This window comes from Centroberyx gerrardi, chromosome 11 (genome assembly GCF_048128805.1).
Source record: "Centroberyx gerrardi isolate f3 chromosome 11, fCenGer3.hap1.cur.20231027, whole genome shotgun sequence".
NCBI lineage: Eukaryota > Metazoa > Chordata > Actinopteri > Beryciformes > Berycidae > Centroberyx > Centroberyx gerrardi.
In genome coordinates, this window is record NC_136007.1 from 1,613,033 (window position 1) to 1,640,999 (window position 27,967).

At 41.2% G+C, this 27,967-nt stretch overlaps 2 protein-coding genes across 2 annotated transcripts; both read right to left on the reverse strand.

Annotated features, from left to right (window-relative positions):
* Positions 1-2,067: 2,067 nt before the first annotated feature.
* On the reverse strand, positions 2,068-4,153 carry LOC139919475 (olfactory receptor 52K2-like). The gene is made up of 3 exons (XM_071909287.1): positions 3,717-4,153; positions 2,835-3,061; positions 2,068-2,447 (listed from the first exon to the last, which is right to left on the reverse strand). Exons 1-3 carry the CDS (start codon positions 4,151-4,153, stop codon positions 2,068-2,070), a joined length of 1,044 nt encoding a protein of 347 aa, XP_071765388.1.
* A 15,057-nt stretch (positions 4,154-19,210) lies between these two features.
* On the reverse strand, positions 19,211-24,026 carry LOC139919730 (neuronal acetylcholine receptor subunit alpha-10-like). Its single transcript, XM_078286711.1, has 4 exons — positions 23,977-24,026; positions 22,682-22,967; positions 19,679-19,947; positions 19,211-19,408 (listed from the first exon to the last, which is right to left on the reverse strand). The coding sequence occupies exons 1-4, from the start codon at positions 24,007-24,009 to the stop codon at positions 19,211-19,213; spliced, it is 786 nt and encodes a 261-aa protein (XP_078142837.1). The 5' UTR covers positions 24,010-24,026.
* Positions 24,027-27,967: the final 3,941 nt, after the last annotated feature.

Sequence of the window (27,967 nt, forward strand, 5' to 3'; positions counted from 1 at the left end):
CTAGGGTATCATATGCATTGAAGATAGCACGGGAAAAAGATTTAAATGTTGTATTTACAGAGAAAGAATGGGACAATATCTGCAAGAATAATAAAAAAATGTCGAGCGATATTAGAACTAGACTCATTCAGTGTAAGATTCTAACTCGCTACTATTGGACACCATCAAGATTACATAAACTGGGGTTTAAGGATACTGCTAACTGCTGGAGGTGTCAAAGCTCTGTAGGAACTCTAGTACTCTGGGAGTGCCCTTTAATCCAGAACTATTGGCGTCAGATACATGATAGGGTTCAGGAGATTACAGATGTTCATTTTGATTTTTGCCCAACAATGTATATACTTACTGCCGACGCTTCGAGTTTCCCGGGGGCACGGTTCCGGCCAGTGCCGATAGCTGGGCGCCGATTTGTTCCCGGTGATCCGGCCGAGATTTCGGCGGGGTCCCGACGCCGATGCGTCACCAGGTGTCCCCGATAGGTACGGGCCGTGGGCGCGGTGGAGAGGACAGCGGCGGAGAGAGGAGACGGACACGGTCCAGCCATATACTGGTTTTGACCTAGTCTTGTTTCCTTTGTTTTTTTCCCCGGCCTGTATTTGGGGCCGGCCTTTATTTGTTCGTGCCGACCACGCCCCCGGCCATTATCGGAGATCCGGCTTTTAACTGACTACCGGCCACTATTAGAGGAAATACGGTATTTGGGTCAGGGTCATAGGCACATTTTGACATATCAGCTTGGGGGGGCAAACTGCATGAGGAACATGTCGAGGTTAACTCTCCTTTATTGATAGGCACTGGTTCAATACGCTTTGGCTGTTGAATAGAAATTTATAACAGAGACAAAGAGAGTAATTCTCTCTCTCTTTTATTTCTTATTATTCTCTTTCTTATTCTCTCTCTCTATAGGAGAAATCACCGTGCTCACCTTTGCTTTGTTTGGTGCGTAAGAACCATTCAAATGTCTTCAGTGGAGAAAGTGGTTCGCACTCAAAGAAGAAATACATTTTCCAAGACAAAAAAACCCCCCGAATATAATGAGAACATAAAAGTTCTTGGAAAACTTATTCTCTCTCTCTGCCTGTTGTGTCTTTGAACCAATAACCAGCAGCCATGGCTTCCTCAGGATGACAAGTTAGGACAAAGCACAAAGTGCTTGTCAGTTAGTAGATCAGAATCAGCACTTTTTCTGCACACAACTGCATTAACGCCACCGCAAACGCTTAGTCAATATGTGTTTCTGATGATAAAGTGGTATAAATGTGCACTATTTTCTTTGCCATTCATTGTTTGCTGATCCAATTCGATTTCTGAACTGCTGAGCGGTCTGTTTCAAGCCAGCAGTGTCATGTTGCTTGAGATGTTGCTTGGTGAGATTGGAAATGTATTGAGATAATTGAGATATTGCAGAGTAACCCTAACCCTAACCACCTACTCTGCAATATCTCAGTCAATAAATTTGAAGTGTAGGTGCAATGTTGCGGAAATGCAGGTAAAAAGGTAGATGAGTATAGGTCTTCAGTGATCAGTGTTGGTTCTAGGATATTTTTCAACAAAATATCTATGATGGCAGGTGTCAACTTGACTCCAATTACATACCGTCCTCACCCTCTCCCCTTTCCTCTAATACCCAAGCTATATTCCTGAATAACCTCAACAACCCTAAATAACACCAAGTTTGTTACATTAAGTCATGTGAAAAATTGGCTGATTAATTGAAATCATTTTTCTCTCCTGAAAATTGGCGTTTACAATATTTAAGCTTCTACCACCCTCACTTTGATCGGTTTCACTGCATGAATCAGAACAAAGCATCTTTTTATTCATATTGTGATGCAAACAGTGCAGCATATTTGTCCGACAAGAAATTACATGAATCGACTGATGAGAAGTATAACGGTTAACAAAAAGCACAATAGTTGCACAATAGATCTATTACACTAACATTTACAGCAGAGCAGTATATAGCTTACACATGCGGTGTATATAACTTTAAAACAATTACACTTATTTTAATGTATACAAGTAAGTATACTTATTTCAAAATTGTTCAGGTCATTAGCGATATTATCATCTGAAGGGATTGACCCGCTGCAGCTGTTTGGGTGAGACTCGTGTGGTGAACTGCTTGATGATGCTTGTGCGTAACTCTCTAGTGACCAGACCGTAGATGATGGGGTTGATGGCCGGTGGAACAAGGATAACCAAAACGCTAAAGAACTTCTTGATGTTCTGGGAGACTGAGGGGAACCTGTGGCCCACAATTATGATTGCCGAGGCGATTTCATATAGTACGTACACAACAAGGTGTGGTGCACACGTCTGAAAGGCCTTGCTGCGGACGCCATTGTCACTCCTGCCTTGTTTTATGCAAGCATGCAGGATTCTGATGTAGGAAAATGCGATGATGAGGAAGGTGCCTGTGCTTATACACCAGGTCATGCACAAGCCTAGAAAAAGATAGAAATCCACAATTAGCTTTTTGGTTGCAGTTCATGTAAGTTTCCCATCACTCATTTGTCTAATTCACCCTCCATTAACACTGCTGACAACTCTTTCTTGAATGATGTACAGTTCAATAAAATGAGTGTATTTTAACTCAAAACTCATGTAACTCAAACAGCATTCTGGCAGACCATTTCTTATGCAAGGAAACAGCTGAAAAGAGGACATTTTTCATATAAATTCTTTCAGGTGTGAAGCAATAATGCAGTGGTGATAGCAAGGAGGCATCATTCAAATAATTTTAGTTTAGCTGGGTCATGGATCATATCTTCAGTGAATATCATCATTATCTGTCTCTAGCCTCTGATCGTTATTTCACATTAGGAACTGACCATAAATGTTGTTTATGGGAGTGGGCCCACAGGCCAGGCTCAGAATGGAGCGGTTGCTGCAGTAGACGTGCTTGATGGTGGTGCCACACAGGGGCGTGCCCACGTTGAGGGCAAAGAGCACGCCGATACAGAGCAAAGCAACCAGCCAGGCCAGGCCGCAGCAGAGGAGCAGCCGCGCTGACGTCATGATGGCGTGATACCTCAGCGGTTCACACACAGCCATGTACCTGCAGAGGGAGAGGAGCATCAAACACAGTATCGTCGCAATAACCTCGTATCTCCAAACTGTCGAAAGGCATGAAAGACAGCCTTGTTTTCAGCTTGACCGCCATGTGAGTTTATCCAACAGGTTATGATAGGGTTTCAACAGCCCAAGGGTCATAGAATTTTCAATTTTCAATTTTCAATTTAAAGGATACGGTTGGTGTTTTTAAATACATTTCTTATCGTCAATAAATCCTAGGAAAATAACTAAATCAACAATGCGTTTGCTCTACTCCCATTACTTTCTGACTCCCCACGTTTCCTTTTTAGCCTAACAAGTTCATTGCTGATTTTGTTATTTTCATAGGATTTGTTGACGGTAAGAAATGGATTAAAAAACACCCTTATCATTTAAGTTGTAACATGAAAATCAACAAAATTAGGAGGTTGATATGTCAGTTAACAGGTAGATACTGAAGTTTCCTGTAAACTGAAACACTGGACATTTGGAAACAGTAAAAAACAGGATAAGGGAAGAGGATTACCTGGGTTGGGTTTGTGTCATCTGAGTCAACATTTATTTATCAAATGAATAAATAATGAACAAACAAAAAATAACCAATACTAAACATAAATCTGTGACTAATTTTCTCACAACGTGCCCGTGCATTCTGATACCTGTCATAGGCCATCGCAGCAAGAATAGTCTGCACCGCAACACCGTAAATGTGCACAGACAAGGCCTGGGCGATGGCGGTGATGTAGGGGATCCTCTTCTGCCCCGTTAAGAAATGGATCATGAGGCGGATTAGCACGGCCGTGCCTCCCAGCAGGTCGCAGGCTGCTAAGTTACAGATCATCACGTACATGGGTTTGTGCAGGACCCTGTCGGATATGATGATGCTCGCCACCGCCCCGTTCCCCAGCAGCACCACCATGTAGTTGAGCAGAGCCAGGAAGAAAAGTAAAGACCCCTGGCCTTGTGGTACATGGAACCCCTCCAGCTCAAACACAATAGGCTGTTTCAGAGGTGTTACCATGGTTACGTTCTCCATCCAAACCAGCAGAGCTCTGTAAAAAACAAAATATAGGAGATGATTGGAAAAGCCTTGCATTATAAGATGGTTTGTTCATCTCATTAATTAATATATCACTGCTGTTCAAATATCACCTAAGGTGATATTTGCTCAACCTGTAATGGACCATGTAAACCTGAAACAAAATTGGAGTTTCATACAACAAGTATATGATATGTGATATGATATATGACATGATTGGCCTATGGCCTTACATTGCTTTCCTTTAATACCCTTTATCTTTCTTTGTAAATGTAAAAATAGTTAACTACCTCATAGTAGCTACAATAAAACAGACAACTACAGCTTAATCTCAAAATGTCTCATTGCAATTAAAATTCAACATTTCATATAGCAAATAACACGGAAACCTAAACCCAGAATCCATTGTTATAATTGCAGCAATACCCTCAGTAAATGAAAGGAGAAAAGTTGAAGGTGAGCTGTGCTGCTGTCTGCCTGTCTGAGCAAGTTGTGGCGACCTTGAGGAGGCGTCTCCTTTTATGTGTTGTGATCCAAATAATAGCATCACTTTTCACTTTTGACTGTCCATCAGTAACGGGATAATGAGCATGCCCTCCAACAGCTGTACAGTCAGGATCAGTGTTACTGTAACATCAGCAGCTGTCCCCACTGTCACACTGTGATAGGACTAGTAGTACTTTCAAGTTCAAGTTCAGTTTGCTCATTGAAAACTTGTTGGTACGTTTTCATGCACACAGTAGGCCTACTGATGCTACTGTGAATTAGATTATTTATAAAACATTGTAAAGATTGATCAGAAATCCAGGCGTGTTTATCGGGTTACGCTTTCACCAATTGTGACCTTACTCAGATTAAAATAATCAGAATAAAGTGTTTACCTGGCAGTTACTATGGCCAGAGTATTGGCTTAAGATCAGATTGTTATTAACTGAAAATTACTTTTATATTTTTCTGAAAAAATGAACAGATAGAGAAAGGCACACAACATTTTACTTTCATTATTGAATAACTGAAAGCATTCAGCAAGAGGCAGCATCATATCATACCCCGGATTTCCCAAAGGGGATCTGATCTGATCTGATCTGATCTGATCTGATCTGATCTGATCTGATCTTATCTTATCTTATCTTATCTTAGTAGAAATAGTTGACACAAATCTACCATCTCATGCCGATAATGGGTATCGCTGCAAAAAATGACAGGCTGTGCAGTGATTTTCTCTTGTTTCCAGACCTATCAAGCTTATTTCATGATATTTTTAGTCAAATTATCTCACTGCACTGGCAGTAAATTTCACTTGATTCATGCCAATATGACTTCTTTCAAGAAATCATCATAAAACAATGAAGAAAATCTGGAAACAAGAAAACTTTTACCAAGTAAATGTCCTGAAACAAGTTATATTCTCCTGAAGACAAGAGAAAATAATCAAGCTTGTCAGTTTTTGCAGTGCACTATACCCAACAGTGAATATGACTTTCCGTTTAATGGTGACTGAAAGCCGGACACCGGGTTCAGCTTTAGGCCGAACCCTTCCAATACACATTCACCTTGTCCTGCAAAGTGTGATGGGTAAAGTTGTGAAGATGAAAAGCTTGAAATCTCACTGCGTTGGTATGACCTCACTATTTCACCATCAATGTTTGTTTGCCTGTTGTTGCAGCAACTTTCACAGTGTGTTAATTAACTGCATGTACCAAGAGGCAGCAGGAGCTCTGCAGGGACCCATGTCCTGCAGACACACACACACACACACACACACACACACACACACACACAGCCAAACTGACTCAACAATGTCCAGTCAATTAATAACGCAAAACAAGTCAACTTTGTGGAAGAAAGTTTCACTCTTTAAAGTTCAAAGTTCAAGTTTATTGTCACATACATTTAAAAGTACAATGTACATTCAAATGCAATGAAATGCATCTGCCCTGGCTCTATCTCAGCCCTTAAAAACTATATATAAATAAGAATAAATAAAATAAATAAATAAAATAAAAACAATAAATAAGAGATCCCACAAATAATAATCACTATGAATTATGTAAAGTGCTACTGTTCAGTAATCTAACCGCCTGGGGGTAAAAACTGATCACTCAACAGATCATGAGTGTATCGTGACCTCATCGTCATCATACAGATTTTTAACAGACAGAAGGGAGTTCCAAGGCATTCTCAAACACTTAAAAAGCCGCCACAATGCATGGTAGCAGTTTTTAACATGCTCTAATCCAGTTAATTTTATTTATTGGCTTTATTTAATGAGAACCAATTCTCATTTACATTGACGACCTGGCCAAGAGGCAATAACAGTATACAAGTCTGTACAAATAGTGAAAACACAACAAACAAACTAGATACTGGACTTTGCGGATGGTCGTAGTTTGGCGGAGCGTAGATTAGATGCTGGTGGAGATGCTGAGTGATGAACAGAGGCATGTGGGATTTTTACCAGTGATGGATTTATAAATGAACTGGTACCAGTGGATTTGTCACCTGGTGTGAAGTGATGACCAGCTGACTAGAGAATACAGGTCGGTAGGTGCTGAGGGGGGCAGCGGGGACACGGCAGGGGGGTAAATGACGTTCAGTTTATTGAGAAGGATTCTGGGAGTGATCCTGTAGACTAGGTCACCGTAATCCAGGATCGGTGAAATGGTCTTCCTGATGAGAGTGTGTTTTGAGTGGGTGATCGATGCTTTATTGCAGTAAAGGAAACCAATTTGTGTTCTGACTTCGGATAGCTATTATAGTTTCCACACACCACTGCAGTGCACTTTGTACTTATTTGCTATAATAATAACTTTTATTCGTATAGCACCTTTGATACAAAGAATCGAAGCTCAAAGTGTTTTACAGTCAGCAAGTTAAAAGAAATGACACTGAATAAAAGACACATGTAAGATAAATATAAAGTAGAAACACATTAGTAGAGTCAAGGAATAAATAGGACAGTAAACAATTACACAAAGTTAAAATATTAAGATTAAAAGGCAATACTGAATGTCATTTAAGAAAAAGCTAATGTAAAAAGGAAAGGAAAGAGTCTTTTTTTTTAAATGACCACAGAGTCGGCCTCTTTAATGTGTTCAGGTGAAACATGAGTCAGCCAATTAAATAAACACATTCATGCAGTCAGGTCATGCTGGATGTCCCATGTGGTTTTTATTACCTAACAGTGTCATGAATGCACAGATTTTTGTTCTCTCTAGTGTATCAGATATCAACCTGTCGCTGTTGGTGTCATCTTGATGTCAGCTTCTATATGTCCTGTATGTGTGTGTGTGTGTGTGTGTGGTACCTGGATGTGTTTGTTATAGCTTGGCATGTAATGAGCAGTCCACATGGCCTCAAAGCTCCAGGCTCCCAGTGACCAACAGGTAATAGAATTGGAGGTGCAGTGATGCATTGTGGGTCCAGGGGGAGAGACTCCGGCCTGCAGACTGGCCTCCTGTCTTTCCTTCCCAGTTCACCCAGCTCATCTTTCTGTTCCCTTGGTCCATCTCATTACCTGCCTTTCTCTGGACCTGTGTGTGTGTGTGTGTGTGTGTGTGTGCATGTGTGTGTGTGTGTGTGTGTTGCATTCTTATGGCAAGAGACCGTCCCATAACCAAAAGGTCACAGGTTCAAAACATTATTGATAGAGCAGTGAAGATACCATCATACTGTCATTACATCTTTACACTCTAAAAACATTTTTTATATAAGACTGTTTTTTTAGTTGAGTTTTACAGATTTTCGGTGCAGTTTAGGAGTGTTTCTAGCTCATTTTACTAATTCTGTTGCTATGTAGGTAAAGTATATTGTAAAATCCCCAGTCAAAGCCTTGCAGTGGCTGTGAGGCTGAAGTGAGCCGAGTCCCTCCGGATCCCAGGAGCTTCATTAGCGTCTTCTGTAATCAGTGTTATCCTCCAGCTCTGATAAACATCCATTACTGGGCCGTTCTCCGGCTCCCACAGGACTAATTACATCAGAAACTGTTAATAAGTGTTTTGGTAAAGACCGGCTCACAGCGGACCTCGTTTGACGGTTTGTTTCCCCAGCTGAGCGTCAGAAACAGCCTCCACATTAGCATCATTACTGGCTGTTAGCTGCCTTCAGGGCCATGATGTTGTAATGGCTGCTGATCACACAGCTGCCACTAGGGGGCGGTGTATTCCCTTGAGCTCTCAACATGGAACAGTCCACAGGTTTTTACTGTTGCTTTAACTCACTTTTCACAACAGTTTCAAAATACAAAACTCTTAATGCGAAATCCAATACTCCTCATTTGGGCTTAAAATCACAAATAGTTTGCACAATAAAACAACAATAAATACAACCAACCAACTCAGGACAATTTTATTACGATTTTATTTCCTTGTAGAATTTTAGTCGTTACTGCATATAAAATAAAATGCTGCCAAACCAAAAAATAATTCTCATCAAAACAGAATATGCAGTGGTCATGGTTTTCTACCTCATTTGCTGTGAAGTATTTGAAATGATGATGAAGATTTCCCTGTGATATGACAGTAAAATCCTGCATACTGGAACATATTGTACAAGGCAGAATGCAGCGGTGCCATCATGACACAGAAAGTTAAGCTGTGTGTGTCCAAAACACAAAATGAGATTAAACACATTCAGTGATTGTTACTGGCATCAGTCTGCTCACTCTGTTCTGCATCGATCTGCTTCAGACAACAAACCAGCAGCAGATATTTTATACTGAAACTCACTGTAATCACTGAAGATGAACAAATACAGCAATGCAGTATCTGCAGTTCTCTGTGTATGATTATTAATAAACTGTTTGTTGCATTTTCTGCTCTTTTCCGTTGCATTGTATCACATTATATCCACTGAACTTTATTGTCACTCTATCCACTGAAAACCACGGTCAGTGTGTGTAACTTAGGAGAATAATCACCAGATAGAGGAAGGTGTCACATGGAAGCAGGCCGGAAAAAAGTGGGAAAACTTCAAGGGAAAATACAAGGCGCTGAGCATTTTAATAAGTTTAAGTTTATTTATTAATATAGCATCATTCATACATAGAATGTAACTCAAAGTGCTTTACATAAAATGCATTGATTAAAACAATAAAGAAATTGAAAACAGTGAATGGGTTAAAACCATTACATTGCATTAAAAATTTTTAAAAATGTATAAAGCATCCAACATAGTAATGACCCTCTATGTCGATGACAGCAGTTTTAAAATGACCAACTTATAAAATGACAAGCAAACAGTAATAAAGAGCACTGTGAAGGGTGAAAGACGATGTTGATTAAAAGTTAAAAAGGTAATATGGATATTAAAGCATATTGACCAACATGAAAGTATCTACAGCTTCCATGAAAGATAAAACAAATTAACAATATAATACACAAGAAAGAAAAAAGGATTTTTTTTCTTTCCTTTTTTCTTTCTTGTGTATTACATTGTTAAATATTGTAATTCTGCAAAAAAAAATATCGATAGTAATTAATGGTGTGCTCATGTGATGTGGATGTAAGTCGTGTAATTTGGACCCGAGTCTTTTTAAACACTAGTGATGTTTTGGTGCATTCAGTAAGCGAACCAAGTGAAACGTGTTGTTCGCTCATTTTATAGCCTATATGCAAATGCTGTAAGAAAAATAAAGATGTGATTATATTGTCAGCTCAGTGTGCGGTTTGATAATTTCTCTACTTTGTATTCCTGCGAGCAGCCAGCACCTGATTACAAGCGGCTGCACGGCATCTTGACTTCTCTTCACGTATGTTTGTATTTTACCTGGAAATGTGAAATTACATCAGATATCAAATCAAAGTTTACTTGTCATACCGTATGTAGGGGAGACCGGGATAGTTGTAACACTTTAAATTTCTCCAATCATGAGCAAGATAGAAATCAGGCGATCACATGTCGATGCTCCATTTAGTCCTATAGGCCCACATGTGGAAACAAAACAAGTTCTCATGAAAACTGGCAATTTTATAGACAAATTTCTGACTTTGAGGTGCGAAAGTATTTTTTTTAATCAAAATAGTTTTTTGGATAGCACAGTGTGTTTTACTGACAGAATGATCTAACTTAGAGGAGGAGGTTAAAACTATATGGTTAGCATATGCTAATATTATACATGAGGCTGCACTAGCTAGCTGTTTAATGGCTGCCAGGGTTGGGGATAGTTGTAACAAATAGGGTTAGAAACACACACACACACACACACACACACACACACACACACACACAGTTCTGTTCAAAGGGTCTCACTCTGTGCTCATTACATTTTTGTTAAACTCATGCACACATACAGTGTTGTGTCAAAAATGGCAGCCAATTTGAAAGGTTCATATGCACAGCAAATGTATAACAATTGTTTGTTACTAATGATAAAAAATGTTTTTAATGTACTAAATAAATTTGCCGTTAATGTTAAACATGCACATGAACACACACACACTCACACTCTCTTTCTCTCACACACATACACTGACACACACACACACACACACACACCTAGAGGTGAAACTGCTACCAACATCATTACACAATTATAAGTTGATAGAAAGTTGTGCCAAAAGCTCAGTGTATTCCTTTATCTGTTCACCATGAATAAACAAAGAAGTTTAGTTGGAAGGGTTTGGATCCAGTTTAGGATTTTACAAAAAGTGTTACATTTTACCCCAAGTATTGGTACAACTAACCCAGGATGTGGGGTAGAATGTAACATTTCTCTCCTTGTCTTTGAGACAGAATAAGTATTTTTCTGTGTACCATGGAGATGTTGAAGCTGCTCAGTTCTGTAATAGAAAGATGTAAAAAGTTTTTGAAAAATCGATCTCAAATGAGCAAGGAGACAACGACAGAAATGCGAAAAGTGTTTCAATCATCCCCGGTCTCCCCTACACAATACAAGGGAAGCATGTTATTTTTATTAGAGTAGACTCTTCACATATGATCAAACAACACATGATAAGTGGCTGTTTATTAGTCGTATGGATCGGGGGTAGAAGCTGCCCCTTGGACACTTATTTGTGTCCGATGTGTGGAAATAATTATTAAATCCAAACCCAGGATGTGTCTGCAGCTCAACTCAATCTTTATTGTCCCACGGGGGAAATTTGGTATACAGCAAGGTTTAAAAGCATTTAGGACAATTTAAAACATAGAACAACACAAAAAAAAAAAAAAAAAATTAATGCAAAATCCCCTTAAAATGAATTAAGGGAGTTATTAATGGAGGAGATCCCATCAAAACCTCCTTAAACTCCCCTTAATGTTTGACTCCTTACTCTCTAATTGAATGTAAAATTCAGGCAGACAGGAACTTTCCATTAATAACTCATCAATAACCTGTAAACCTGCACAAAAGACAAGAAAAATCTGTTAATTTCGAGTGTCTCTGTGAATCAACCCGTGAATAAATCCCTTATAAACCCATGATACTAACCTCACTTTATTAAAGCTGTTATGTTTAATGGATAATTCATGTTTATGTGATGGAGAAATGAAGGACATTTCAGGGATCAAATGGAGGGGTTTGGTTTGGTGGTGTGTGTGTGTGTGTGTGGAGAAGTTAGAGTTGGTGTCAGCAGAGATTTGGCTCCACCTGCTGCTGCAGCTCTGCTCCTGTCGTCTCTAAGATGCTGCGCTCCCTGTTGAAGCGACATGAGCTCATACCATGTGAGGGAGTCTTTCATGTAAAATGCCTTACAACACGCTGCCTGCAGACATGTTCAGTACGGACAAACCCTGTCCATATCAGTGCACTGACCTCCACAGGGAATCGAACCTCTGACCCTGGCAGTGTGTCACGTCTCTGCGCCTCTGTCCGCCGAACTGTACGGTCCGACCGGGAAAGAGTGAGGTGTGAAAAACTGTGAAGGATGAAGAGGGAGTGAAGGGAGGGGAGAGCAGCGCTGAATCAGCACTTCAGGACAGGAATCAGTTATCCGTGCGCTGCAAAAAATGTAATGTTTTTTTACCTTCATTTATCCAGTGGAGATTGACTTAGATCACATGCACTTTTGTGTTTTTTTACAAATCCATTTATAAATTCAGTAATTTATTCGTCATTTAAAGAAAGAAAAATGAAAATGAAATACTTTTTTAGTAAGTTTTTTGCAGCATCTTAGTGTATCTGTTAGGGCTGGGTATCGGTACTCGATACCTTAGTAGTAGTAGTATCGAACGATACCTGCAGTCGATACTTTTTGTACACAGATCTAGAAAAAAATGACTATTTGTATGGTTTTGCTCGCAGCCAATCACCGCAAGCGTTCTTCGATTTAATGCGACGTGTGATTGGCCCGCTACCGCAGCAGCTGCAACCCATACAGTCTGTGGTGAAGTCGAGCGCGGTGTGTGTGTGTGTGTGTGACGGAGTCGGCAGGTCAGCGTGCCGAGATGCCACCAAAACGTAAAAAAAAAAAAGGTATCGAATGAAGTACTCTATTGGTATCGGTGTCACTTTAAGGGTACTGGTATTGGTACTGGTATCGTAATTTTTTAAACGATACCCAGCCCTAGTATCTGTTAATTAACCACTAATAATGAATCATTGAACTAGTCTATAATAATTAGCGACAGTCTTCACTGCCGGCCTCCAGGAAGTGTTTTGTTCACATTCATTTGGCAGAACTCAACAGTTTTATTGATCTACACTGAGTGTGGCAGTGAGGCGAGACGACTTCATCTGATTCCAATGTGATTCAATTTGTTTTAAGAATTTACTTGAATCAAAACACCAGCAGCAACTTTAATAAGTCTTTAATAACTAGACTCTGACGACCTGGGTTCAATTCCCAACTCGTACCAAGAAGATTTCAAGAGTAAAGCTTTCATTTGTAGCTAGTTTTTCTTATTTAACCATCAAAGCCTTTCACTAACCGTAACCAAGTTGTTTTAGTTGCCTAAACTAAATGAAACTACAGATTTTGTCACTGAAATTAAAAATAATGCAATAACCCTAAATACATATTTGATAACACCCATTACTAGTCAGCGTAATAAATCCCGGAAAGGAATTTGAACATAACAAAACAGGATGTGGATCTGACAGAGTTCCCTGCAGGATCTTTACTAGTGAATTCATGATTACATTTCTTGTCAGGATGATATTTTTATTTATTTGCGTGGTGCTGAGCGTGTTCCCCGCTCTGCCGCTCTGCTCTGTTCGGCCCTGCATCTCACTTACAAGGTCAGCAGGAAGGTCAAAATCACAGTAAGAGCATGGATGGCTGAGTTAGAAACATCAGGAGCTTAAAGCAGCGCTGGGGCCGGCTGCATAAAGATAGACCTGGTCTTAGACTTAAATGCGACCTTAAGTCAAACTTGCTATAGACTTTTATATTCACCCGTTCCTACAGCTTCTTGATTGTTGTAGATCTCTGATGTGTTGTTTCTGTCTCGTTCTCTTCTTCAGGTCTTTCTTTTATGAAACAGCTTCAGTATTTAAACTTCCCACTCACAGTTCGGCCGACTCGTTGCCATAGCAACAAAGTTCTTAACTCAAGATTAGCCAGGGGGGAGGGGCTATCTTTCCTACCTCAAAATAAGACAGTCGTAATATTTAAGTAACAGACAGTCTTAATTAGCCTAGTCCAACCTGAGAATCTTAAACCAGGTTTCTGCAGCTGGTCCCGGGTCTTTCTGTCCGGCGGGGACAGAATGAGGTAAAGCTGCACACTGACGCCCCCGTGTGGCAGCAACAGGTAACTGACTTCATTACCCAGAAACCCCCGTGTTGAAGCCATTTCAATTCATGAACATATTGTAAATATTGTCTAAATACCTCTACTGGCTGAGACTGACACCAGCTGGAGCATGATGGGATATACAGGCGACAGCTTTACTGAACCAGCTGCGACGCCACAAAAAGAAAAGAAAACTCCACATGCTGCTGCTACATTGATTTTGATGGATTTGATAGTTCGTACTCATTTTAATTATTTTCTTTAACCCACCTTCTCCTTTGATTTGACTTGATGAAAGTCCATGATACACACACACACACACACACACACACACACACACACACACACACACACACTTTTCATATCACGGACCCCTAATTTAGTCCACATTAGAGCTATTTGATGAGATTTTGTCTCATTGATTTTATCCAGAATTCCTTGACTATCTGTATTGCAGGTAGAGAGATAACAATGAAACTATGATCAAAACAGTCATTCTTCTACATTCTCTAATTGTGTTAAGTTCTTGTAAATGAAATAATATTGAAGTTTAACAATTTAGCAATTTGCTGGGGACCCCTGGTGGTCCCCGGACCCCACGTTGAGAACCACTGCTCTAAAGTCTCTTGTTTACACTGAGAAGACGCCGCAGCTTTACAGCAAAATCTGGACTAGAGCAGCTTTAACATTTTACAGTCAAATCAGTGTGTGTGTGTGTGTGTGTGTGTGTGTGTGTGTGTGTCGGAGTTGATGAAAGCCAGGGTCATTAACCTGAGATTAAACACACACACTCATTACAGACGCTTTTCAAATAAAAAGGAGGCAGTGAACATAACAGTTTTTTAATAAGAAATATTGAATGTACTTAATGGCATTCACAGTGTGTTGTGTGTAAATATCTTTTGGACACTTTTCGGTGACACAAGATAAATGATTGACACCACACAAACAATATTATAACTAGTTACAGTAATAAACATGGCGGGATTCTTCTGCATCGTCAACACTACACACTGCAAAAAATGACAAGCTGAGTAAGCATTTTTATTTTGGATTCAGGCCAAAAGTTCATCTGTCAGATTATCTCACTCCTCTCACTCCTTCATGCTAATTATCTTGTTTCAAAGGATTTTATTTTTTTTCTCCCTTGTTTCCTAATTATGTTTTTTAAACATGGAATATATAACAGCTGAAGTCTGACAGCAGGAAAACTGCCTGACAGGACAGAAAGATTTTGTAATTTTACCCAATTTTCCCACAGAGATTATTAAAGTTTCATCTTATTTGACTTAAAGCAATATTCCACTTAGTTTTAACATGGAGGTTATTCAGAATATAATCTGATGCAGCTGGACCAGTTTGTAGCGTTCAGATTTTTTCTTCCCATTCATTTGAATGGAAACTGACATTGAACACGTTGTCCAGCTGCATCTGATCCTGGTGAAGTTTATATTCTGCTTTTCATGATAAAACTAAGTGGAATATTAATTTAAAAAGAGACTTGAAACAGGCTTGATAACTCTGAAGGTAGAAAGACTGAGCTCATCATGTTTTGCAGTGAACCCAACTACATCTACAAGTCTTTGCCATCAATTTATGATCTTTACCATTCAATCACCGTTAATATTTTTCCCTGTGCACGTACTATTATCCACTTCAAACGCTGTGTGGCTCGCTCATGCAGTGACCGGCAGGCTGGAGAAGTACACTTGATCGCACAAGTTCATGGAAAACATCGTACAGAGCGTTGCTTATACAAAATTATAATATGAAAGATAAACCGTGCAGGATTTTCTCTAAATAAATCACTTCCAGATAAACTGCAGCGTCGACCCGGCCGCTGCGCTCTGGAGCTTTTTAACTCCGAGGTTTTCATCATTTTGGTCGAGGGGAAACGATTTCTCCGTTTATACTGGAAGCAATTTTTTAAATTTTGTGAGGAACTGAGAAAAAAACCAACCTGGACTACCTGAGGCAGAAAGCAGATCATTTGGCTGAAGTCTGATTTTTTAGATGTTCAGCACAAGAAATACAAAACTGGACTAAAGTATTGCAATGGGTCAGTACAACTAATTTAACAGTGATAAGATACATGAAAAAAATCCTGCACATATTTTTAAGTTGACAATCAAAAAAAAATCATGTACACATAAAAAAGGTGTGACAAAAATAAACTAAATCTTTAAAACTGCTTCTACAAGTTTGGTGTGTGTGTGTGTGTGTGTGTGTGTGTGTGTGTGTGTGTGTGCATGCGTGTGTGTGTTTCTGTGCAATAGTCTCCAGGTGGAAGACATATTGCTTTGGCTACACATCACAGATCAATAGTCTCTTTAAAAACAAATCAGTTTTTCCATCTTTTTGATCATCACAAACAGATGGAAAGAGATCTGCATTGAAAAAATAATTCAATGGTTTTTATAAATCTTGTAATGTAGTATTCATCCCTAAAAATCTGATTTTCCTTCAAACAAGTGAAACATTCTGCCAATAGAGTAAATTCACTTCTTGTCCAAAGCAGGTTCTCCTAATACATTTTCTTAAAACAAGTGCCAATATCTAGCATCGATCACTCAAACTGTTTCATGATCATGTTTTTTTTTTATTTAAAATAAATCTTGATAGATGCACTGTAAGAAATTGAAATGATCTAACCCCTTTTCTTTGTTATTTTGAGAAAAAGAAGATTTTAAGACCCTCTACAAGATTAAATAACTTAAGAAAGACATGTTTGCCGTGCGAGTCAAAAAGTATTCGCAAATACATTCTGTTTGTGGTTTGGTCTGCTGCCGGATAAAGTTTAGACAATCACAGCAATGTAATTTAAAGACAATATAGTAGCTACACTTTGCTTTTATTCACAACATACCTCATACTGTCTGCATTATTCTGTTGCATTAAACCCCAGCTGGAACTCCTAGCAGATTAAAACAACAGTTAAGAAATATTTACAACTACTATTTGAGCTGAGCCATGAAAACCAACTAGAACACCAGCAGCGGCCACCTGGGGGCGCCAGAGTGTTTTCCTAGTTTAACTTTAAAGGATCTTGTGAATTTTCAGTTGAAGTAAAACCAGAGGTGGGGACTCCACTTGATGCATGAAGAGAAGACTTGAGACTTGACTTGACTTGGGTTCTGGTGACTTGGGACTTGACTCTGACTTGTACTTTGATGACTTGAAAAGGTTTCTAAAGTCTTGACTTGAGATCTTGTGTTTGTGTAAATGACTTAGATTGAAAGTGATGAGATTTGTTCCAGCGGACGACTGAATTTAAATTCTGTTTTCTGAATTTGTATGGAATGATTGAATTTATTGAAGTTGAAACTGATTATAGAAATCAAACTCATGATGCTCTTACCAAGTTTTTATCCTATTAAAACCATATTGCATTGAAAAGTCCTAGATATTTAGTTTTCTTTAAGATATTAAATTGATACTGGACTCTTGATTTGTTCTGACTTGACTTGCTGTTCTACATTTAGACTTGGGACTTGACATTAATGACTTGGACTTGACTTGGACTTGACAATCTACATTTATCATTTAAATTTGGACTATGTGACCTGTCATTTGTCCCTTTGTTTTGTTTCCCCACTGTTGCACACACCAGAGTGGAAGTTGGCAGAGTGGTAAAGCTCAGGTCTTTGGACCACAAGGTTGTGAGTTCAAGTCCCTGATGAACTTTGACCATTTTTGAAGTTTCATAAAAAGTAAATCAACACTAAATCACACACTGCAGAAAACTCAAAGCAGGTGTTTGACATCATCTGTCAGTGGCAAAATACCTGATTGGCATCACTGATTGGGGTGTGGCCAGACCTTTCAACCCACAGAGAGCAGTGCAGCAGCAGTTTTCTGGCCCATGTGACTTACTATTGTTTTATTCATTAATGGAGAGCACTACAATGTTTTATAAAGTGATTAGCACTGTCAGTCAGTCAATCATAGGCTGCAGTATCACACTACTTCTCCCTTTAGTGAGTTTCTCCTCACTAAACCTGTAACAGGTGTTTGGCTCAGTAGGTAAAGCATCAGCCTTTCATGTGGAAGGTTGTGGGTTCAAATCCAGACTTGTCCTGTCTAAAGTCATTAGTCATCAAGGACAAATAATAGAAAGTTTGGCCGTTGTGAACAACTCCAGCAATGTGGTTACAATGAAAAGATGAACTTGACAGAAGTCACGGGTCAACACAAAAGCCGGTGTTAGACTGCATGTTTGATCTTCACAACATGTCAGTTTTGTGTCTTTCTACCTTCTGTAATGTTTTGTCTGTCTGTCTTATCAAATTGTGCTTGGACCCCTCAGTCGCCACTTGCAGCTATATTCCTTATTATTTCTGATTTAAACCTTTATCTTTCGGAGGGATCACTGTTGAAAATTTAAGTTTAAGTAAATTTAAGTTTAATTTTTAGGGTCAGAAGGAAACATTTGTGTCTCAGCCTGTTGCTGGGAGCACTGTCCACATTTCCTTCTGCATCTCTACTGTCTGCATCTCTACTGTCTGCATCTCTACTGTCTGCATCTCTACTGTCTGCATCTTTACTGTCTGCATCTCTACTGTCTGCATCTTTACTGTCTGCATCTCTACTGTCTGCATCTTTACTGTCTGCATCTCTACTGTCTGCATCTTTACTGTCTGCATCTCTACTGTCTGCATCTCTACTGTCTGCATCTCTACTGTCTGCATCTTTACTGTCTGCATCTCTACTGTCTGCATCTCTACTGTCTGCATCTTTACTGTCTGCATCTCTACTGTCTGCATCTTACAGAAGAACAGCGGTGACATGTGGAGTTACAGCCTGTTTATTTCTGTGTACACCGAGTTTACTTTTACTCCAATCAATTCACAATGCATGTTGTATGAAATTAGATTTTTTTTTAACATTTACTGGTTAATTGACATTTTTAAAATTCAAACTTTACTGTTTCAAACCTAGCTTGAAATGAACTGTCCCGGCAGAGATGCCCTAAATAAGAACACATGGATATGACATTAAACTTTTTAGACACCCTGATGAAAGCTTTTTAAAGTTAAAACCCTCACGAGCGGCTGGTCTGGGATCAATTTCCTTTTTTCTTCAAATGCTTCCCACATTATTGACATTGTTTTATATTTCATACAGTGCAATAATTATAGCTTGAATAAATTAGTGAAAAAAGTCGATGGCACTTTTTTCCAAAAAACTAAACTTGAAACAGTTGAAGTGGCTTTGGAAATCCGTGAAATCTTTTAACCCTATTGGCAGTTAGTCTCCTCACTTGTTTCAAGAAAACGTGAACTGATTTCAGACTTAATACCAGATTAAACTAATTGTTACGATAGACATTTATCAGTTTACCAAGACAGGCTTCCCTTAATTTCTCCCAATTACCAATTCCAATTACTCTTGTGAGCCTGCATCGTGGGTTGAGACTAAACCCAGGATAGTCTGATCTCTCTCAGACGGCCTTCCCCATGATGAGGAGGCTCATGAAGAAGACCATGATGAAGAAGAGCCACATGAAGAAGCGGTCCATGACTTTGGCGACCTTCCTCCACTCCCCGATGAGTCTCTGCGCGTGCCGCTGGTCCTGGTAGCAGTTGGCGATGTACTCGATGTTCCTGCGCAGACCCTGGTGCTGGCAAACACACTGCGTCTTCACCAAGATCTCCTTCCTGTTCTCCCCTGCTCCGCCTCCTCCTCCACCTGGCCCCGCCCCTCCACCTCGCTCTGCTCCGTCCATACCTTTCTTTTCCTCAGTGTACCCTCCTCTTCCTCCTCCGGCAGCTCCTTCCTCCTCCGAGTGATCGATGCTGACGAACAGATCCTCTTTCCAGTCCGTCTGCTTGTTGTAATCCGTCCCGGGCTTCGGAGGCTCCCCCGGCCCGTCCTCGCCGCCCCTCCCTCCCCACGCCTGCCCGTTCACGTCCCAGTTCGTCCCTCTGGGGTTGCTGAGGGCCGGCGGGGCGTCGGGCTCCTCCTGCGACGGAGCCCGTTTCCCGGGCGACCCTCCGCCCAGGCAGTTCTCGCCGACCTCGTAGACGAAGCAGATGCGGGCCAGGTAGTGCAGGATGAAGCGCCGGGCCCATTCCGGGACGGGACGGGCCTCCGGACCGCAGTGGTGGATGTTCATGATGAAGATGGTCAGCGCTGTTGACGCGGTGATCATCGTCATGGTAGCGATGTAGTACTTCCCTGTTGAAAGAGGAAATGCAAAGTAAAGATCAGCGAGAGCACAAAAAACATCCAACAGTCATGCTTTAAGTAATAATCCATGACATTTTCTTGTTTTTTAATAGATTATCTTTTGCCATTTTATATTAGACAGATGAAAGTGGAAAGAGACAGGAAAGACTGGGAGAGAGAGGGATGACATGCAACAAAGGTCCCGGGCCGGATTCAACCCCGGGACGTCGGGGCGGTATGCACCTATGTCCAGTTCATGAAAGTTAATTTGCACGCTCAGCTCGTAATTCTGATATTTCCGACAGCACCTTGAAGGCAGCATAATGTTCAGTTGTTAGGTCGACTCGGTCGCAAATGTATACACAACAAGTTTATTCTAAGTTTGCACTCATTGCAACTCTCTCTACAGAGGAACGTCAGTGAAATACCTAAAATGTAAAAGGAGCAGAAAGATCTCACACAGACTTAAGAGTCCTGCCAAAGATGGACGAGCTCTTGGCAGAAGTGAAGAGACTCACCAGTATAACTGCTCCTCTAATAGACCACAGGCCGGCGATTATTGAGCTGTGATTGCGGGACATTAAATAACTCCAGACAGGCCTCATCGACCCCGGGCCTCCTGCTCATTACAGCAGCGTTATCCAACTAAACATATTCAGGATATTTACGAGCGGTCCAACAGTCACATGAAGCCAGACGAACTCACACAAACTGACCAAAAGCCTCAACTTTCCATGAAATGTATCTATTGGTTGCCTTTATCCACTGAAGACAAATAGAAATACACAAAGGCACACAACACACACACACACACACACACATAGACACAACACATACACAACTGCTTGCTTGGCTACTTTTTATCCCTTTACAACAGTAAACTGTAATTCGGTGTTTATTCAATATTCATACTGCCGCGTTGTTCTTCCACTGGGATGATCGCATCTCATCTGAGGCAGGCAGTTAAACTGGGGAAGGGAAGTGTGTGTGTGTGTGTGTGTGTGTGTGTGTATCTACAAATTTGTAGATATCAATATGGAAAGAAGTTCTATTCCAAAATGTGACGTATCCATTTTGGAGAATATATTAAAAAAATACATTAAGTTTATCATTAAATACCTGAGGGTAAGAAAAATGTATCATTTTTTTCTATTTAAATATACTTCAATATTTTAGAGAAATTCAGCACTATTTCTTTTTTTTTGATAAAGATTATTCAGTGTGTAAAAGTGTTACATATTTTGTCATTATTTTACTATCCTTTTTGGTATTTTTTTTCGTATCAATCACTTTGAATCACAGTAGCTGTCATTTTCAAAAATATCTTCACATTATTAAGCCTACTTGTGAATTGAATTAATATTATATTTCATTGTAAATATTTAAAATTATGTTTAGTGCATTTATGTACTTCTTTTTTGTGGCAACGGCTTTCATAGCTGTTATTTATACTGTACATTAGAGCTGTGCCATGATCAGTCTAAAATAAGGTATTGGTATTATACTATAACTCCACAGTGATCCAGCCTCTATCGTTCATAAATCTTCTCCTCTGTCTGTTGGAGTCTGCTCGCTCTTTCCTGCTGCACAGGAAGTGATGCGTTTTACGTTTCCGCTTTGTTTGGAATCAACAGAAGAAGAAGAACTGGGTAGTTAGCATGAGCAGCGATAGCCGCCATGGCTGAACAGACAGAGAGAAGAGAAACTGCAGCAACAGGAAATCCAAGCTCCGCCCACACTGTTTGATTGACAGGTGATCTGTGGGAAGAAGCAGTGCAGAAACACCACAGTGAGGCTGAGGGACAAAGATGGAGACTGAATAAAAGATCGCTACTTTCCGAGCAAACCTAAAACACACCTTCGATCTAAATAAGTCAAAATAAAAGAAACGAGGAATTCACAGATTACCCCTTTAAGGTTTAGTGTGTCTGGTGTCTGCGGCCGTGCACAGACTGCTGGAGCCTGAGGCTGTGTGGGGATGTTGTGCTGAGTAAGGCGAATCAAATATTCATGAACACAACACTGTATAGGTGCAGGAGAATCGCTTGGCTCGTCAGTCTCCATTATTGTTATTACACCAGGAGACAAAAAAAAATGGAAAATTTGCACTCTGTCATCAGGTTCCACTGGCCGGACTCCTGCTGGGTCACCTGTTGTGTACATACATACACACCCTACTCTTACACACACACACACACACACACACACACACATAACAACATATACCTCTGTTCCTTCCCTTTTAAATCCCTTCTCCAATCCCACTTGTTTAAGGAAGCCTTTTTATTGTTTGTTCTGCTTTGTCACAGTTTTATTCTCCTGTTTTTAAAGCAATATTCCACTTAGTTTTAACACGGGGGTTATTCGGCTCTTGACCGCCATGAAAACCAGAATATAATCTCCTCACCAAGACCAGATGCAGCTGGACCAGTTTGTAGCGTTCAGATTTTTACTTCCCATTCATTTGAATGGAAACTGACATTGAACACGTTGGTGAACAGATTCAACATCAGATCCTGCTGGAAGACAATAAAGCAGCAACTGCTCCGTCTGCATTTTGCGTTTCTATTCTTGGTTTACACTAAACTTGGTCTCCAGCTGCATCTGGTTTCGGTGAGAAGTTTATATTCTGGTTTTCACGGCGGTCAAGAGCCGAATAACCCCCGTGTTAAAACTAAGTGGAATATTGCTTTAAAAACAGAGTTCATTTCACATGTTTGTGTCCGTCGGGTCGTCCTCTCACCTATCAGCGGGACGCTCTCGGAGGGCGGCATGCTCTCGGCCACCAGGAGCTGGAAGACGGTGAGGGCCAGCAGCACCGTGACGCCCAGCGACACCTTCTCCCCCGAGTCGGCCGGCAGGTAGAAGCCCAGCGGCGCCAGGAAGGAGATCATCATGCAGGGGATGAGCAGGTTGAAGATGTAGAAGGAGGAGCGTCTCTTCAGGTGGAGGGTGTAGGTGATGTCCGGGTACGGCTCCGAGCAGCAGCCGTACAGGATCACGTTCTTCTTGGCCGGCATGCCCAGAACCTGCTCAGAGAGAGTCCGAGTTAGTCATTATTATTATTATTATTATTATTATTATTATTATTATTATTATTATTATTATCATTATTTATTTTTTTTATTACTCACTTATATTGTATTATTATTGTTTTATTGCATTTTATCCTTTTGTGAAGCACTTTGTAACATTGTTAAGAAAAGTGCTATATAAATAAAGTTTATTATTATTATTATTATTATTTATTTTTATTTTTTGTATTATTTCACTTTACTCACTTATATTGTATTATTATTGTTTTATTGTATTTTATCCTTTTGTGAAGCACTTTGTAAGAAAAGTGCTATATAAATAAAGTTTATTATTATTATTAGTATTATTATTATTATTATGCAGGTATTTAGAGAGTCTCCTGGCCTGGTTAAATAAAGGTTATGTTTAATTAAAAATGTATTATCGTCTCTCAATAGAATCATATTGTGATGAAATAATGATATCAAGTTATCGTGATGCGCAATTCTGTTGCGTAAATGATAAAAAGCAAATACTAATTAAATCTCTCACAAAATGAGATCTGAAACAAATTAGGGAATATTATTTGAAAATCTTATACTTCATAGTAACATGCAGATCAACGTGATGAACATCAATTTGATTATTTAACATGTGATTTTGCATATGGTCACAGACAGATAATAATTATTGTGATATTAATTTTGTCCACATCGCCAGGCCCAACTTTAGACTGTAGCGGACCGGAGTCAACAAGCGGTCGTTAGCAGGACCGGTGTCAGGTAAGCTGTAAATCACAGGTAAGAAGACTAAATTGTTGACTTTTGAATATTTTTACATTGTTCCATTTTTGGCGAGGAGCAGTGAGCCACGGCGGCAGCGTAAAGTCCGGTGGAGCTCCAGCAACAAACTGGCCTTAACAGAGCTGCTCCTCCTGCACCTAAAACACTCGGACAGTTGCCTACAGGAAACAATTAATAGTCTCCGTCATGCTGCCGCCGGCGGTGAAAGCTCAAGAGTCACCTCCCACTCCACGTTGGGGACGAAGTCGGCCATTTCGGCGCTGTCCAGGCCGTTCACCAGGTCCATCTGGTTGCCGTTGTGAGTCCAGGAGCCGAAGGTGAGGCGACACTCCTGAACGTCGAAGGGGAAGAACGCCACGTCGACGGAGCAGGAGCTCTTGGTGATCGCCGGCTGGTCCCACATCACCTGGCCGTCGTTACTGATCACCACGTTGGTCTCCATGGAGCTGGAGAACTGGTCGTCTGCACTGTGGAGGAGGGAGGAGGAGGGAGGAGGAGGAAGAGGAGGGAAGGCAGAGAGATAATGGGAGGGAGGGAGGAAGAGGAGGGAAGGCAGAGAGATAATGAGAGGGAGGGAGGAAGAGGAGGGAAGGCAGAGAGATAATGGGAGGGAGGGAGGAAGATAATGGGAGGGAGAGGAGAGAAAGGGATGGAGTGAGAAATAATGAGGCTGCTACCTTTCATCTGCTGCTCCTTCAAAGCATGAACACAAACTGACCCGCCCCGGGTCCCGGGGTGCTCCTGACCCCGGGTCGCAGGGTGCTCCCGCCCCGGGGGGGATCCCGCCCCGGGTCCCGGGGGGGATCCTGCCCCGGGTCCCGGGGTGAGGAAACACGTTAGGACTCTGTCCTGGTTTCTGGACCCAACAGAAACAGGGATGTGACTCATTCTGACATGTTGCAGAAAACATCTTTGAGTTTCCCTCGCTGTCAAAACTGAAGGTTTCATTCCAAAATGAGAAAAAAATATGCCAAAATGATTGCTGGCATTGAAGTAAAGCACATTGTAGGCTACTATTAAAGTTATGAGTCATCTTAAGCAGTTGTTTTACATAATAGTGTTTTGGAGAGTAATTATCTGTGTTTCTGACTACTGACTGATGCATACTGTATACAGAGCGAACCCACTACACTGGATCCAGGTTCCCAGAAGGCTCTCAGTGCTAAAACAGTGCAGAGCTTATCTAATATGGTTCAGTTGATTTAGTAGATTTAGTAGTTTGAACTTGTAATCCCTAGTTTCAGAAGGGACAAGTCATTCCCTCTCTCTCTCCCGTCTTTCCTGTTGCTCTGTCCTGGAAACTATCAAAGGCACAGACAGTTTAATCTGAGCAGGTTGTGTTGTGAGCATGTTGGGAAAGAAGAAACTAGAAATTCTGTCTTATTTTCAACCCAGTGTGAGTGATAAAACAATGTTTTCAAGTGAATTTAACTGACTTTTTCACATGATCCATCTTTGTAACTGAAATGACTCTAGTGTAAAGTTTGCTACCGGAGAGTGAAGGAATATGTAGCTATCTATTGATTGACTGTAACGTTAGCTAAACATGTTGCAGTGATTATCATATTATGTTTGAGTTAATCTGAATATAGTCATTTAAAAATACAGTCATCAGTCTTAATAAAGCTAAAATAAGTGTTTATTCCTGGTTTTGCTAAAGCTGTTGGTGCCATAAAGGTGATGCCCATCTCCTAACCCTTGTACATAAAAATATTTTTTTTAGTTTGTAACCAAGTCTCCATGAGGTGCGTTAATGTAGACCAGTGGTAAGGATTACTGTCAGAGTCATGTGGTTATCTGAAATTAATCAATACCCTCCCCAGCCAATCAGAATCAAGTATTCACCCAGGTCATTATATAATAAATATTAATGATTGATATTTTGAGAGCTGACTTTTTTGTCATGTCATGTTTCCTCTAGCAGGAGAGAGTTGAGCCACTTTTGAGGAAATATTGAGATTATTTTGATGAGTCTCCAGTATGTGGAAGTTGAAGGTCGACTGCTCTGAACCTGCTGAGTGTAATATCACCTTGCTACTTTAGCAGCAATATGTGCACTTGACAGTCAAAGTAATGCTGTAGGCTATTTCATGACTATTCATGTTAAATATCATTGCATTTGTAATACCGCCCCCCCCCCCCCCCCCCGGCTACCCAGTTCTTCTTCTGTTGATTCCAAACAAACTGGAAATGTAAAAACTTCCTGTGCAGCAGAGGATTTTTCCCAGGAAAGAGCGACCAGACTCCAGCTGTCTAGAACAGACAGTGGAGAAGATTTATGAACTGATAGAGGCTGGATCACTGTGGAGTTAGAGAGAGAGAGAGAGGAGCAGGACAGACAGAGGATTACTTGAACCTCTTAACAGAGGAAGAGGAAGAGGAAGAGTGACTGACCTGTTGTACAGGACGATGTCGGGTCTCCACACGTAGCTGCTGGGGATGCGGATGGTGTCCAGGCCGTCGTACTCCTCCGTCCTCCAGCTCAGGTAGGCGTCCTTCCAAACCTGCCGGATCCACAGGTAGGTGGTCAGGATCTGGTTCCGCTCGTCCTGAGGAGAGGGCGCACACACACACACACACACACACACATATATATATATATATATATGAGCACGGACATGCATGTACACATCCCATCCTCTTAACTCCAGGTAAGGGTCATTTGTGCTTCTGGGTTAGGGTTAGATATATTCAGATATGTTCATCTGGGCCACAGATCATCTCTCGATTATAAAGACACCAGATGAACTGAAATGTCCACAACAGTTTCACTACGACTTCTTCTGTTGTTACTTCTGTGTTAACAAAGCTCCACACTGACATCTAGTGTTTCTTCCTTCACATCGTCTACGTAAGAAACACAAAGGGCAACACGAGGCTCATTTCTTGCGCTGCAATTTGAGCAAAAATCAAGGGGGCAGAACATGCTCTCTGAAGAAAAGTGACTTCCTCAGCCTGGCCAGCATGTCGCTCCAAATCACCAGTAAGATCCAACCGGATCACCAGCATGACGACACGTAGTGAGGAGCGTCGGTGTGGTTACCATGTCGATGATCTGGGAGAGAGTGATCTGCAGCGTCACGTTGATGATGTGATCCGTGTCTTCCACCGGCCGCAACGCGTTGGTGTAGTTAGAGAACAAATCATTCAGCAGCTTCTGAGCGTAGCGGCCATGAGCGGCCGAGCATGCTGGAGAGAGAGAGAGAGAGAGAGAGGGGGAGAGAGATAAACAGAGAGAGAGAGAGAGACAGAGAGAGAGGGAGAGATAAAGACAGAGAGAGAAAGACAGAGAGAGAGAGAAGCATGTCATTTATTTATTTATTTGATCTTTATTTAACCAGGTAGTCCCATTGAGATTAACAGTGTTGCAGGTGAATGAGCTGCAGGTGAATAACACTCCAGAGGAGTGTTATTCACCTGCAGCTCATTGGAAGCTCATTGGTAGCTCACCTACCTCACCTGCTTCACCTTGAGGCAGGTGAAGCAGGTGAGGCAGATGAAGCAGGTGAGGCAGATGAAGCAGGTGAGGCAGATGAAGCAGGTGAAGCAGGTGAGGCAGATGAGGCAGGTGAAGCAGGTGAAGCAGATGAAGCAGGTGAGGCAGATGAAGCAGGTGAGGCAGATGAAGCAGGTGAGGCAGATGAGGCAGGTGAGGCAGATGAAGCAGTTGAGGCAGATGAGGCAGGTGAGGCAGATGAAGCAGGTGAGGCAGATGAGGCAGGTGAGGCAGATGAAGCAGGTGAGGCAGATGAAGCAGGTGAGGCAGATGAGGCAGGTGAGGCAGATGAAGCAGGTGAGGCAGATGAAGCAGTTGAGGCAGGTGAAGCAGGTGAGGCAGATGAAGCAGGTGAGACAGATGAAGCAGGTGAGGCAGATGAAGCAGGTGAGGCAGATGAAGCAGGTGAGGCAGATGAAGCAGGTGAAGCAGATGAAGCAGTTGAGGCAGGTGAGGCAGGTGAAGCAGGTGAGGCAGATGAAGCAGGTGAGGCAGATGAAGCAGGTGAAGCAGATGAAGCAGTTGAGGCAGGTGAAGCAGGTGAGGCAGGTGAAGCAGGTGAGGCAGATGAAGCAGGTGAGACAGATGAAGCAGGTGAGGCAGATGAGACAGATGAAGCAGGTGAGGCAGATGAAGCAGTTGGGACAGGTGAAGCAGATGAGGCAGATGAAGCAGGTGAGGCAGGTGAGGCAGGTGAAGCAGATGAAGCAGGTGA